The following is a 12,490-nucleotide window of genomic DNA, read 5'->3' as shown; positions in this document are numbered from 1 at the left end:
ATATCTTTCTTGAATATACCTGTAAAAATCCTTAACAAATTAGTAACAAATCAATATATATAAACGGTAATACACACACATAATTGGATATCTAAAAATGATATATGTCATGATCAATATATTTAAAAGATAATATATCATGATCAAGTGGGGTTTATCTCACAAATACAAGGTTGGCATATCATCTGAAAATCAATCAGTGTAGTTCATATTGATAGAATAAAGGAAAATCATCATTTTAATAGATTCAGAAAAAGCATTTGACAAAATTCAATATCCATTCATGATAAAAGCTCTCAACAAACTAGGATTCGATTAAAGGTATCTATGAAAAATAAATAGCCAACTTAATACTCTTATGCTGAAAATAGAATAATTTTTACTTAAGATCAGGTACAAGGCAAGCATATTCACTCTCACCACTTTTGTATGAAATTCTGTTAGAAGTCCTAGCCAATGCAGTAGGCAAGTTAAAGGACAAGCATACAGATTAGAAAGGAAGAAGTTAAACCACATATATACCTGATCTATATAGAAAATCCTCAAAAATATACCACCATACTACTAGAACCAATGAGTGAATTTCGTAAGGTTGTAGGATACATGATCAAAATACAAAAATCAATTGTATTTCTATATACTAGAAATGAACACTTGAAGAATGGAATTTAAAAAACAACTCTGATTACAATAGTATCATAAAAATAAAATACTTAAGAGTAAATTTAGTGAAAGATATATAAGACCTGTGCACTGAAAACTACAAAACATGGCTGAGGAAAATTAAAGAAGACAAGTAAATGGAGAGATATATACTATGTTCATACATTAGATTTTTCAGTATTGTTAAAGTGGCATGAAATGATGATACAATAACATGGATGAATCTGAAAAATATTTTGCTAAATGAAAGAAATCAGACACAATAAACTACATATTCTATGATGCCATCTATACAAAATTCTAAAATAGGCCAAACTATAGTGATAGAAACCAGACCAGTGGTTTTCTTGGGCTGGAGGAAAGGATTGACTGCCAAGGAGCAGGGATTGTGCTGGTAGAGGTTACATGACTGGATACGATTGCTAAGACTATCAAAATGCACCATTAAAATGGGTCACTTACTGTATGTAAATTATACTTCAGTAAAGCTCTCAATGGGGGAAATATATATATATTTCTATATATATATGAAAAGCTAGAAGAAAATACCATGAAATTTTACCATCAATTGCATTTTGGTGGGTTATGCATATTTTAAATTTTTTCTAAATTAGCCATAGTATTATATCAATTATACATACTTAAAGCTTGGGACTTAACGAAGTAATGTGTCTTACAGATAAGAAATAATGGTTTTATTCAAAAAAGGGCATATTAAGCTATACAGTGAAACAGTGTTTTACTGCATGTTCTACATGTTTAAGGGTTTTTTTTAAGAGCCTCGTAAAATAACACAACAAACATATAACGAGTACCTTTTAAAAGTACTCGTTTTGTAAGAATAGGAAAATGGATTGAATATGTTTTGAGTATAAGACAACAAATATATGTTTAGACACATTGAGACTGAGACATTTTTAAGACATTCCACTGTAGATATCTGGGAGGTGTCCTAAATATGTTTTGTTTGTTTTGAATTGGCTGAATTATTTTTGTGAAACTTAAAAAACAATATTTATTTCAGGAAACTCATTATCTGCAATATTAGAAGGAGAAGCACGGTTAACTTTCTTGAATAGAGGTGAAGATTATGTAATGACAATGCCATATGCTCATTGTAAAGGTAAATATTTTCCATACCTGAGTTAGGTTTTTTTAAAACCTTCTTTTTAAGTAAGTGTATTTGACTGTAATTTATGTTTTGAGATTGATGGAGTCAGCCTTTTGTTTGAAAGTGTCCTTGGTTTACAGATACTTGAGATCACTGTTATCATCTGCTGAATATTTCTATGATGAATTAATTCACCACAGTGGATTTTTTGTGACACATAACTTTATTTGGAAGAGGCTGATTTATAATAATGGAATTTCATTTGCCTTATCTGCAAGTTGTAAAATTTGATGAAACTGCCCGCTATTTCAGAATCCTCAAAAGTGATTTTTATCTTCTTGCACCACCACCCCTTTTTAAAATTTTAATGCACTGCTTTTCATTGTAACAAGTTCTTTAAAATTTTTTCTCATCCTTGTTTGGCAGTTTGTTAAAAATTAATATATTATGCTTTTTCCCCATTATTTAGTATACAGATAAAGGTATTAAATAATAACTATCATTTAAAACAGGCCAGGCACCCAACTATTCTGTGCACTTTACATTTATAAACTCATTTAATCATTCCAGCAGCCCTATAAAGTAGGTAATATTATCCCTGTTTTATGAAAGAGGATGATAAGGCAGAAAGAGGTTAATTTGCCTGAGATCACACAGCTCTGTAATCTGCACTGCTATGCTATATGGCATCATCTTAAACACTCAGCTTGGTCATTATCTTTACCCTTCTTTCCAACCCATTTCTTAAAAATAACTTTTTAGGGTAATTATCCTCTATTTTAGGAACTGATTCATGAAAACATAGAAATTATTTAATATGACCTCATTTCACAGATGAAAAAACCAGGAGGGTTAAGAATATTACCTAAAGCCAGACCAGCTAGTTAGTAAGAATGCTGAGACTAAACTCCAGGCTTGTTGACTCCCATCCACTGTGCAAGACTGCCAACTTGTGGCCTCAGGCTAGGTAATTCTTTGAGCTTCATATGCGGTTCTTGAAATAGACATGAAGTGAAATATCTGAAATCATGAAATGAATTGATGAGAAATATACTTTTAAATTTTAAATAATTTAGAATAAATAAAATGGTATTTAATGTAGAGAGATACCTAATGCCATACCCAAATAGCAACAGGGAAAATTTTTTTTCATAGCAATGTTTTTATTGCACGGAAAAAAGGAGAGATCATAAACCCTTGTGAATGAAGAAATGATTATTTTCTACCTTGGTGTATTTTCTAAGATGTGTTCTCCAAATCACTAGTCTCAAATTGTTTTATAAAATAAGAATTCCATAGCCAAATAAATATGAGAAGCATTGCATAGTCCGTTCCTCTCTTGAAAATTAACATTGTGCATTTGCATATTAAAGGCTGCCTTAAGAGTTTAGTCCAACTTGGAGGGCATTATGCTAAGTGAAATAAGTCAGAGAAAGACAAATACTATATGATATCACTTATATTCAGTACATGGAATCTAAAAAATACAATGAACTAGTGAATATAACAGAAAAAGAAGCAGATTCGCAGATATAGAGAACACAATAGTGGTTACCAGTGTGGGGGGGTGCATTATAGGTGTGGAGGACTAGGAGGTACAAACTATTGGTAAGATAGGCTCAAGGCTCAGGTATGTACTGTACAACACGGGGAATATAGCCAAGATTTTGTAATAACTGTAAATGGAAAGTAACCTTTAAAAATTATATTTAAAAAGTTGAAAAAGTTTTAAATCCTATCTAAAATGTTGAGTTTAAAAATCAAATTGGAGAAGGATATGTATAGTATGATTGTGTGCAAAATGAGCTTATATGGTTTCTATGTATACATAGTAAAAATATATAAACTATGGGAATGATGAACATTGGGGAAAAAAAAAAGTTTAGTCCAAGAACAGATACACACACACACACAGCCTGTTTAACTCATCAAACTGAGAATTTCCCCAACTGTTTTTAGTCAAGAACCAAAATACGGAGATTTTTCAATTTATCTTACTTATACAGTTGATTCTTGTTATTTGTAGTACTTATGTCCTATAAAGTCACCACAGACACTGAATTAATGAATACTAAACTATTGCTCCTAGAGGAAACACATGGTTAGGTTCCTGTGAGCCTCTTGTCACGGCATTTTCATCAGCCAATCAAAGCATAACTTTGTTTCTTTTTAAAGACACCGTATTACATATATACCTTTGATTCATTAGCATTGAACTAACAGCCAACAGCACTGTAACTCATGCCTGAACCAAGCTTTAACATACATATTTTCTCCATAAAGTACATCACAACCTTCTGTGCTTAGGAACACCAGATAGCACTTATTTGGGGGCCATTGTAAATAGTAAAATCACCAACAAAAAGCACAAAAATGTGGCACTAAATATACTGCAGAAAAGACACTTGTTTACTACATGAGTAATGAAGCCAGAAGTTAAGAGTCTCACCTTGTTTGACTTCAGCTTCAGTGTGCACATTGGACAACTCAATTATTTCACCACTCTGCACACGTCCATGAATGACTGCAGAAATGTTGTGGGTATTGATTTTGGGATTACTAATATATTTTAGTGAGAATATTAATTTGTAAATATAGACTCTGGAAGTAGTGTGGATGAACTGTTATCTATTCAAATCCTACAGAACCAACTTTATGTGTATATTATAGATTGTAATTGAGTAGGACAGAATCCTCTTGAATTATTTGTTTCTCCTAGAAGATTAGATTATAAAGTTCTACTTGTTATTAGCCAGTCTCTCTCTCTCTCTCTCTTTAACCTTTTGTCAAAATTATTTTTTTTCTTTAGGAATTCTTTATGGCACAATGACACTGGAGCTTGGAGGAACAGTCAGTATTACATGTCAAAAAACTGGATACAGTGCAATACTTGAATTCAAACTAAAGGTTAGTAGAGAATGATAGGAGGTATCATCTAATTAAAGAAGAGCTATACAATGTATATTGAACAAAAAGCATGATTTAGTTTCTAATTAAAAACTAAATATAAGAGCATAGAATTCATGAAAGGGCAGTCTTGGAAGATCCAAATCAACAGAAAGCCATGATTTGTTGTTTTTAATTTTAATTAATAAAACTGTTGGCACTATAATAGATTTAAGAAGAGGATGAATGGAAATTTCTTAGTAAATTGAAACATTGCTTTATAGAATACCAAAAAGTATGTACCCCCCAAGAAAAGTATGTATCAGCTTGAGCTATGCTGTGTACACTAACAGTTTTATTATTTACTATTTCTGCCTAACAATTTACTCTAAAACTCATGAGCTTAGAAACAGCTATGTTCTGTTCCTTAGGAGTCCTGTGGGCCAGGAATTTGGACAGGGCATATTGGGGATGGCTTATCTCTGCTACATAATGGTTGGGGCAACAGTTAGGAAGACTTTCAGGCTATGAGAGACTCAACAGTTGGGGCCTGGAAACATCTGAAGGCTCATCACATGTCTGAGGACAAGTAAGTCATCACTTACATGTAAGTGTAAGTCATGACTTACATGTAAGTCATGTTGGGATGACTGAAAGACTAGGACTGTAGATCTGAGCACCTGTAAACATGACTTTTTCATGTGGTTTGTCTTCCTCACATCATAGGAACTTTAAGGTAGTCAGACTTCTTACTTGGCAGCTCAGGGTTCCAAGGACAAGTGTCCTTGTGAGCAAGGCAGAAGCTGCATTGCTGTCCATGACCTAGACTCAGAAATCAAATTACATCATTTCCACCATTCTCTACTGGTTGAAGAGTTACAAACCCACCTAAATTCAAAGGGGAGGGATGCAGACCCCACTTCTCAGTGAGAGGGTGACAAGATCTTATTGAGGAAGAACATGTGGGCTGAAGGAGGAAGGGTAGCTATAATTGAGGCCATCTTTGGAAAATTCTGTCTGCCTCAGCATAAAAGGGAAATTTAAGACCTTTTCACAGTGTCATTGTTGGTGTAGGATAGTATATTACATTTAGATAAAAATACTTCTATGAATTATTTAATACTTATGACTAAATTGCTCCTATGTTGATAATCCAGCTAATCAGCAACTTTGCTCTAATAAAAAGGATCTCTTTAAGTATTATTTGATTCAATGCCCTTTGATTTTTTTTTTCTTCTTAGCAAATTTTTTGCTTGTATGGTGATAATGATATTTGAAAATCATGACTGAAGAGGTCTAAAGTAATTTATGACACCTTTAAAGATTAGATTGGAGCATCAAAATTTTGTCAGTGAGGAGAAACATCAGTAAGGCAATATAGTAACTCAAAATATATTTCTTCTAATTTAATTTTCAGAAGATCTTTTTTGATTGGGTATTGTTTTATTGTTTTGTTTTTAAAGGAGGGGTTGCTATTCAGTAGATGAGTTAAGTCCCTTATGTTTACTGAGTTGTTACTGCTTAAGATATTGCAACATTGATAGAGTGCAGTCTTGAATCAGGAGAGAGCACAAGACACCAGTCAGTTATTTCAGTGTGATCTTTCTTAATATGTTTATTTGGGCTTCACATAGTCTGTTTTTATCTATTTTTTCCACAGCAGCAAATTTAAATTTCTTTTTATTGATCATTTCTGATTAAAATTTGAGTCAGCATTTCATCATTTATGACTTTAACAGCACTGTAACTATACAGTTACTTTTTTGGGGTTTTTTTGTCTACATTGTATGTAAATATAAGTTAAAAGTAAAATGTTTCTTCAATATTTTTTCTTTTAAAAGCCATTTCTAGGTAGTAGTGACTGTGTTAATCAAATATCAGGGAAACTAAAATTGGGAAAAGAAGTCCTAGCTACTTTGGAAGGACATTGGGTAAGTATTTTTATATTGTACCTTTACAAAAAGAATTCTATTCTGTGGGAAAAAAATTAAAAATCAAATTTTATAAGTTCACTTATCGCATTTCTAAAAGCATCACTATTCAACATAAGTTTCAATTTAACAAATATTTGGTATTGCTCTGTATCAACAGTATTTAGTTTAATGTAATATTTGATCTTTCCAAAACTTTAAATCAGTAAAAGTAGCTGACACATATATCACTTACTATGTACTGCATTGTTTAAAAATGTTACTCATATTAACTCACTTAATATTTAGTATAATAACCCTATGAGATGAGTATTATTATTGTCCCCATTTTACAAAGGAGGACACTGAAGCACAGAGAGTTTAAATAATTAGTTCAAAGTAGTGAAGTAAGATTTCCGGCCAAGCACTCTGGCTCCAATCTGTGCTTTTACACACAACAGTATACTGCCTGTCACCAGAAGAGGCATTTCCAATTAGGGTTATATTTCTTTTTGAGGACTATGGAAAAGATACAGTGTTTTTTGAGAGCAATGGCTTTTATTTACTTCTCTGCTGACCTAAATTCACATTTACATAATTTTGTTAAGAGGAGCTTATTATATTGATAAGAAGGATCATATCATGCTACTGCCAAATGCACTCTCACTGTAACACTGGTCTATGTTTTTTTCTGCATTATAATCAGAAAATGATGAGAAATATGATGAGAAAATGAAGATGAACTTAGAGACTCAACTAAGAGGCTACAATGCTCTGTTATTTTTAAAACTTCTATCTGAATATCATTTGGAAAAAAAGATAAAACTATTTTTTAACAAACGAAATTCATAAGATTGTGCTAAGATTTTTAATGCTAAGAAAGGCTCTTAGGTTTTTCTACATATATTGAATACGTAGATGGTCTACAGCATCTCATTGTAGCTATAGCAAACACTATGCTCTACTTTGACAATTCAGAGACAGTTGTTGAGGCTTTTTAGAAAAGTGCTAGTTATATTTGTTTTAAAAATGTGTTTCACTGTGGGATTGTCAGGAAGAAATTATTATTATATTACTAAACTATAAAATTCCCTTTTAAATAAAGATAATTCTCTACATTAATTTTTAATTTCTTTAAATATAGGATAGTGAAGTTTTTATTACTGACAAAAAGACTGATAATTCAGAGGTTTTCTGGAATCCAACACCAGACATTAAGCAGTGGAGATTAATAAGGCACACTGTAAAATTTGAAGAGCAGGGAGATTTTGAATCAGAGAAGTAAGTATACCACTTTTCAGCTCACTTCATGAAAATCAAAGAGTAATTTTTGTAATCCCTCAACAGTATGGTCACCTTCCTCTGTTTTTAATTCAGCAAAATAGTTCAGCATTTGTGGGATGTGACAAGATTTTGTTTTGGTGTATGTGAATGTCAAATAACACAAATCATGCTGCTCTTCTGCAGCTCTAAACTAAAACCCTATTTTTTCCTTTCTCTTCTTATCTGCTCCAGGGCTTATTTAAAAAAAAAAAAAAAAAAAAAAAAGAAGAAGAAGAAGAAAAACTTTTTTGTTTGCATAAAATGGTGGGACTAATGATTCTTCGTGTTTATCTGGCAGCTGTTTTCTAACCTGGGTTAGGCATGTAGAACTTTAGGCAAAGTGGTACAAAATCAACTTCTGTTTTGTTTTCTAAAATACAAAAATCAGGGCTTCCCTGGTGGCGCAGTGGTTGAGAATCCGCCTGCCGATACAGGGGACCACGGGTTCGTGCCCTGGTCCGGGAGGATCCCACATGCCGCTGAGCGGCTGGGCCCGTGAGCCATGGCCGCTGAGACTGTGCGTCCGGAGCCTGTGCTCCACAACGGGAGAGGCCACAACAGTGAGAGGCCCGCAGCATACCACCAAAAAAAAAAAAAAAAAAAAAATCACGCCACTGGATGTGCAGGCTTCTAGAGGACTTAAATTAGTTGGGGACTAATTAAGGCCATAATTTATGTTCTTAAATCATGAAATTCTTCCTGGATCTCCTGTACTTTTACAACAAAAATATTGTATACATACTGCCCAATCGTATTCTTCTATTTCTTTCCTTGTGTTAGGAGAAGGGGGTTGCTGTGTAAAAGACACTCTACTCGGTACTTTATACACATTATGCAGTTTAGTTCTCACTACATGTTTCCACATACATATTCTCTTTTCATGAGGATTCATGTCTACATGCATGCACTTTCCTTCTATGCTCAAAATTGAGGTTTTCAAAGATGGAAGATTACGTATGCATCAGTTCTAAAAATTCTGTTTCAGCTATAACCACATGATGCTCTCCATCCAGAGTGAATCTTTGCCAAGGCATACGACAATTTTTGAGATGTGGGTATAATTTAATGTATTTTAAAGATGAGGAAAATGAGTCTTAGACAAGATAAGTAACTTTAAGTTTACCAGCCAAGAAGTGGCAAATCTAGGATTAAACCCAACTCTGTCTGATTCCCTAGCCTTTATTCTTTGAGCCCAACATGCTATCTTCCCAGATGGGTAAAATACAAATATATTTTTAAGTATCTAGTAAAATAAGCTTTAGTAGGGGAAAAGATTTTACCTCAGTATTTTTTTCTGCTAAATCAGTGGTTCTCAAAACTGGCTGCACTAAAATCACCTGGGAAACATTAAAAAAAAAAAAAAAAAAAGCAATACTTGGGCCCACTCCCGGAGATTCTGATTTTTTAAAATTCCCTGACAAATCCTACGCCCAAGGTTGAGAAACATGGCAGTATACTTCTGGATCTTTGAGGCCAGTGGATCCTAAACAGTATGTACAAGAATCATCTGCAGAGTGTGTTAAAAATGTAGATTCTTGAGCCTTCATTACATTTCTACCATTGTGGATCAGCACCATTCATTTCCATATGTTTAAGAACCCATGTAATAAATTTCTCTGGCCAGGAAAAAAAAAATTGGTCTCCACTGTCTCACTCTATTCAAGGCATCACTTTTTATATCTTGACTTGTTTCTAAGCATCCGAGCATAAGCTTTGTCAAAGCCAAAAACCCACATGGGCATCATTTTCTCTCAAGGGGACTCAAGCCTATTCCGTGCAGATTTGATTTTCTGTTGTTTTTTTCAATATTATTTTTGCACATGTATTAGACTCTGGCAGCGGGTAACTCGAGCCATAAATGCCAAAGACCAAACAGAAGCCACTCAAGAAAAGTATGTTTTAGAAGAAGCTCAAAGACAAGCTGCCAGAGATCGGAAAACAAAAAATGAAGACTGGACTTGCAAGTTATTTGAACTTGACTCACTCACAGGAGAATGGCATTACAAGTTTGCAGAGTAAGTAATTAAAAATTATATTACAAACAGTATCTCATAGTTTTTTGCCTTCATTTCTAGTTTTTTTTATTGTTAGTATGAATAGTTTTTAAATTAAGCAGTATGTGTGAGATTTTACCCTTGATGTTCCATTCATGATAAATTTGACTCCAAGATAGTAGTTAGCCTATAACATAAGCTGAGGATCAGAAGATTAGATATGACATATGTTAATCTTACAGCTAAGTTTATAATTACCAATGAAAATTTAATCATAGAGTAGAAAGTTTTTTTAAAAGTTTCTGAGCATTTGCTTAATCATTAAACAAGTGGTCTTTTTTCATTTATGTAGTACTCGACCATGGGATCCACTTAACGATATGATACAGTATGAAAAAGATGGTGTTATCCAGACCAAAGTGAAACATCGCACTCCAATGGTATGTAATAAAAAAGTAACTAGATCCTGCTCTGCATATAAATTTTTAAAAATTTGTAGTGTCTTTGCTTACCAACCTTTAAAATTTGGCTCCACAATTTAAAATTTCAGGTCAGAAAAATGATACAGTAGGCAGCTCCAAGCTATTGTGCCCCCAAAGAAACATAAAAAATCAAGCAGAAATTGTCATAACCAAATTTGCCTGAACTCTGGAAGACAGTCAGAGGTTTGCAGCAACTAAGTGAGAGCTGAATCAAGAATCAGGTCACTTAAAAGCAGTGAGAAGCCTTCATGGCATTTTTACTTGCTCTTATCCTAATGCCTCCCTGGTGCAGTGGCAGTCCTGAATGGTCCCCACATTCCCAGTGTGAGCCCTGGTTCCAGAGGGAATAGAGTAGACCTTGTTAACAAATTGCTGTGTATGTATTTTTTTAACATCTTTATTGGAGTATAATTTCTTTACAATGGTGTGTTAGTTTCTGCTGTATAACAGTGAATCAGCTATACATATACATACATCCCCATATCTCCTCCCTCTTGCTTCACCCTCCCACCCTCCCTATCCCACCTCTCCAGGTGGACACAAAGCACCAAGCTGATCTCCCTGTGCTATGCAGCTGCTTCCCACTAGCTATCTGTTTTACATTTGGTAGTATATATAAGTCCATGCCACTCTCTCACTTCGTCCCAGCTTACCCTTCCCCTTCCCCGTGTCCTCAAGTCCATTCTGTATGTCTGAGTCTTTATTCCTGTCCTGCCTCTAGGTTCTTCAGAACCTTGCTTTTTTTTAAGATTCCATATAGATGTGTTTGCATATGGTATTGGTTTTTCTCTTTCTGACTTACTTCACTCTGTATGACAGTCTCTAGGTCCATCCACTTCACTACAAATAACTCAATTTTATTTCTTTTTATGACTGAGTAATATTCCATTGTATATATGTGCCACATCTTCTTTATCCATTCATCTGTCGATGGACACTTAGGTTGCTTCCATGTCCTGCCTGTTGTAAATAGAGCTGCAGTGAACATTGTGGTACATGACTCTTTTTGAAGTATGCTTTTCTCAGGGTATATGCCCAGTAGTGGGATTGATGGGTCATATGGTAGTTATATTTGTAGTTTTTTAAGGAACTTCCATACTGTTCTCCATAGTGGCTGTATCAATTTACATTCCCACCAACTGTGCAAGAGGGTTCCCTTTTCTCCACACACTCTGAAGCATTTACTGTTTGTAGATTTTTTGATGATGGCCATTCTGACCGGTGCGAGATGATACCTCATTGTAGTTTTGATTTGCATTTTTCTAATGATTAGTGATGTTGAGCATCTTTTCATGTGTTTGTTGGCAATCTGTATATCTTCTTTGGAGAAATGTCTATTTAGGTTTTCTACCCATTTTTTGATTGGGTTGTTTGTTTTTTGATATTGAGCTGCATGAGCTGCTTGTATATTTTGGAGATTAATCCTTTGTCAGTTGCTTTGTTTGTAAATATTTTCTCCCATTCAAGGGTTGTCTATTTGTCTTGTTTATGGTTTCCTTTGCTGTGCAAAAGCTTTTAAGTTTCATTAGGTCCCATTTGTTTATTTTTGTTTTTATTTCCATTTCTCTAGGAGGTGGGTCAAAAAGGATCTTGCTGTGATTGATGTCATGGAGTGTTCTGCTTATGTTTTCCACTAGAGTTTTATAGTGTCTTGCCTTACATTTAGGTCTTTAATCCATTTTGAGTTTGTTTTTGTGTATGGTGTTAGGGAGTGTTCTAATTTCATTCTTTTACATTTAGCTGTCCAGTTTTCCCAGCACTACTTATTAAAGAGGCTGTCTTTTCTCCATTGTATACTCTTGCCTCGTTTATCAAAGATAAGGTGATCATAGGTGTGTGGGTTTATCTCTGGGCTTTCTGTCTTGTTCCATTGATCTATGTTTCTGTTTTTGTGCCAGTACCATATTGTCTTGATTACTGTAGCTTTGTAGTATAGTCTGAAGTCAGGGAGCCTTATTCCTCCAGCTGCGTTTTTCTTTCTCAAGATTGCTTTGGCTATTCCGGTTATTTTATGTTTCCATACAAATTGTGAAATTTTTTGTTCTAGTTCTGTGAAAAATGCCATTGGTAGTTTGATAGGTATTGCCTTGAATCTGTAGATTGATTTGGGTAGTATCGTCA

The 12,490-nt window shown here is 34.0% G+C and overlaps 1 protein-coding gene across 12 annotated transcripts in view; it reads left to right on the top strand.

Moving 5' to 3' along the window:
* Positions 1-12,490, top strand: part of OSBPL8 (oxysterol binding protein like 8) — a 163,869-nt gene that overhangs the window by 132,974 nt on the left and 18,405 nt on the right. For all 12 annotated transcript variants that reach the window (XR_010835844.1, XM_059081699.2, XM_067009779.1 and 9 more), the window contains 6 exons: positions 1,688-1,786; positions 4,584-4,681; positions 6,502-6,591; positions 7,715-7,851; positions 9,723-9,908; positions 10,240-10,327. Coding sequence is in view for 11 of the 12 variants with exons in the window: in XM_059081699.2 (XP_058937682.1) it covers positions 1,688-1,786; positions 4,584-4,681; positions 6,502-6,591; positions 7,715-7,851; positions 9,723-9,908; positions 10,240-10,327 (698 nt within the window). In the remaining variant the exon portion in view is untranslated. The remainder of the gene's footprint in view (positions 1-1,687; positions 1,787-4,583; positions 4,682-6,501; positions 6,592-7,714; positions 7,852-9,722; positions 9,909-10,239; positions 10,328-12,490) is intronic.

The sequence above is a fragment of the Kogia breviceps genome, chromosome 12 (assembly GCF_026419965.1).
Source record: "Kogia breviceps isolate mKogBre1 chromosome 12, mKogBre1 haplotype 1, whole genome shotgun sequence".
NCBI classification, from domain to species: Eukaryota; Metazoa; Chordata; class Mammalia; order Artiodactyla; family Physeteridae; genus Kogia; species Kogia breviceps.
This window is presented reverse-complemented; position numbering and strand designations above follow the sequence as displayed.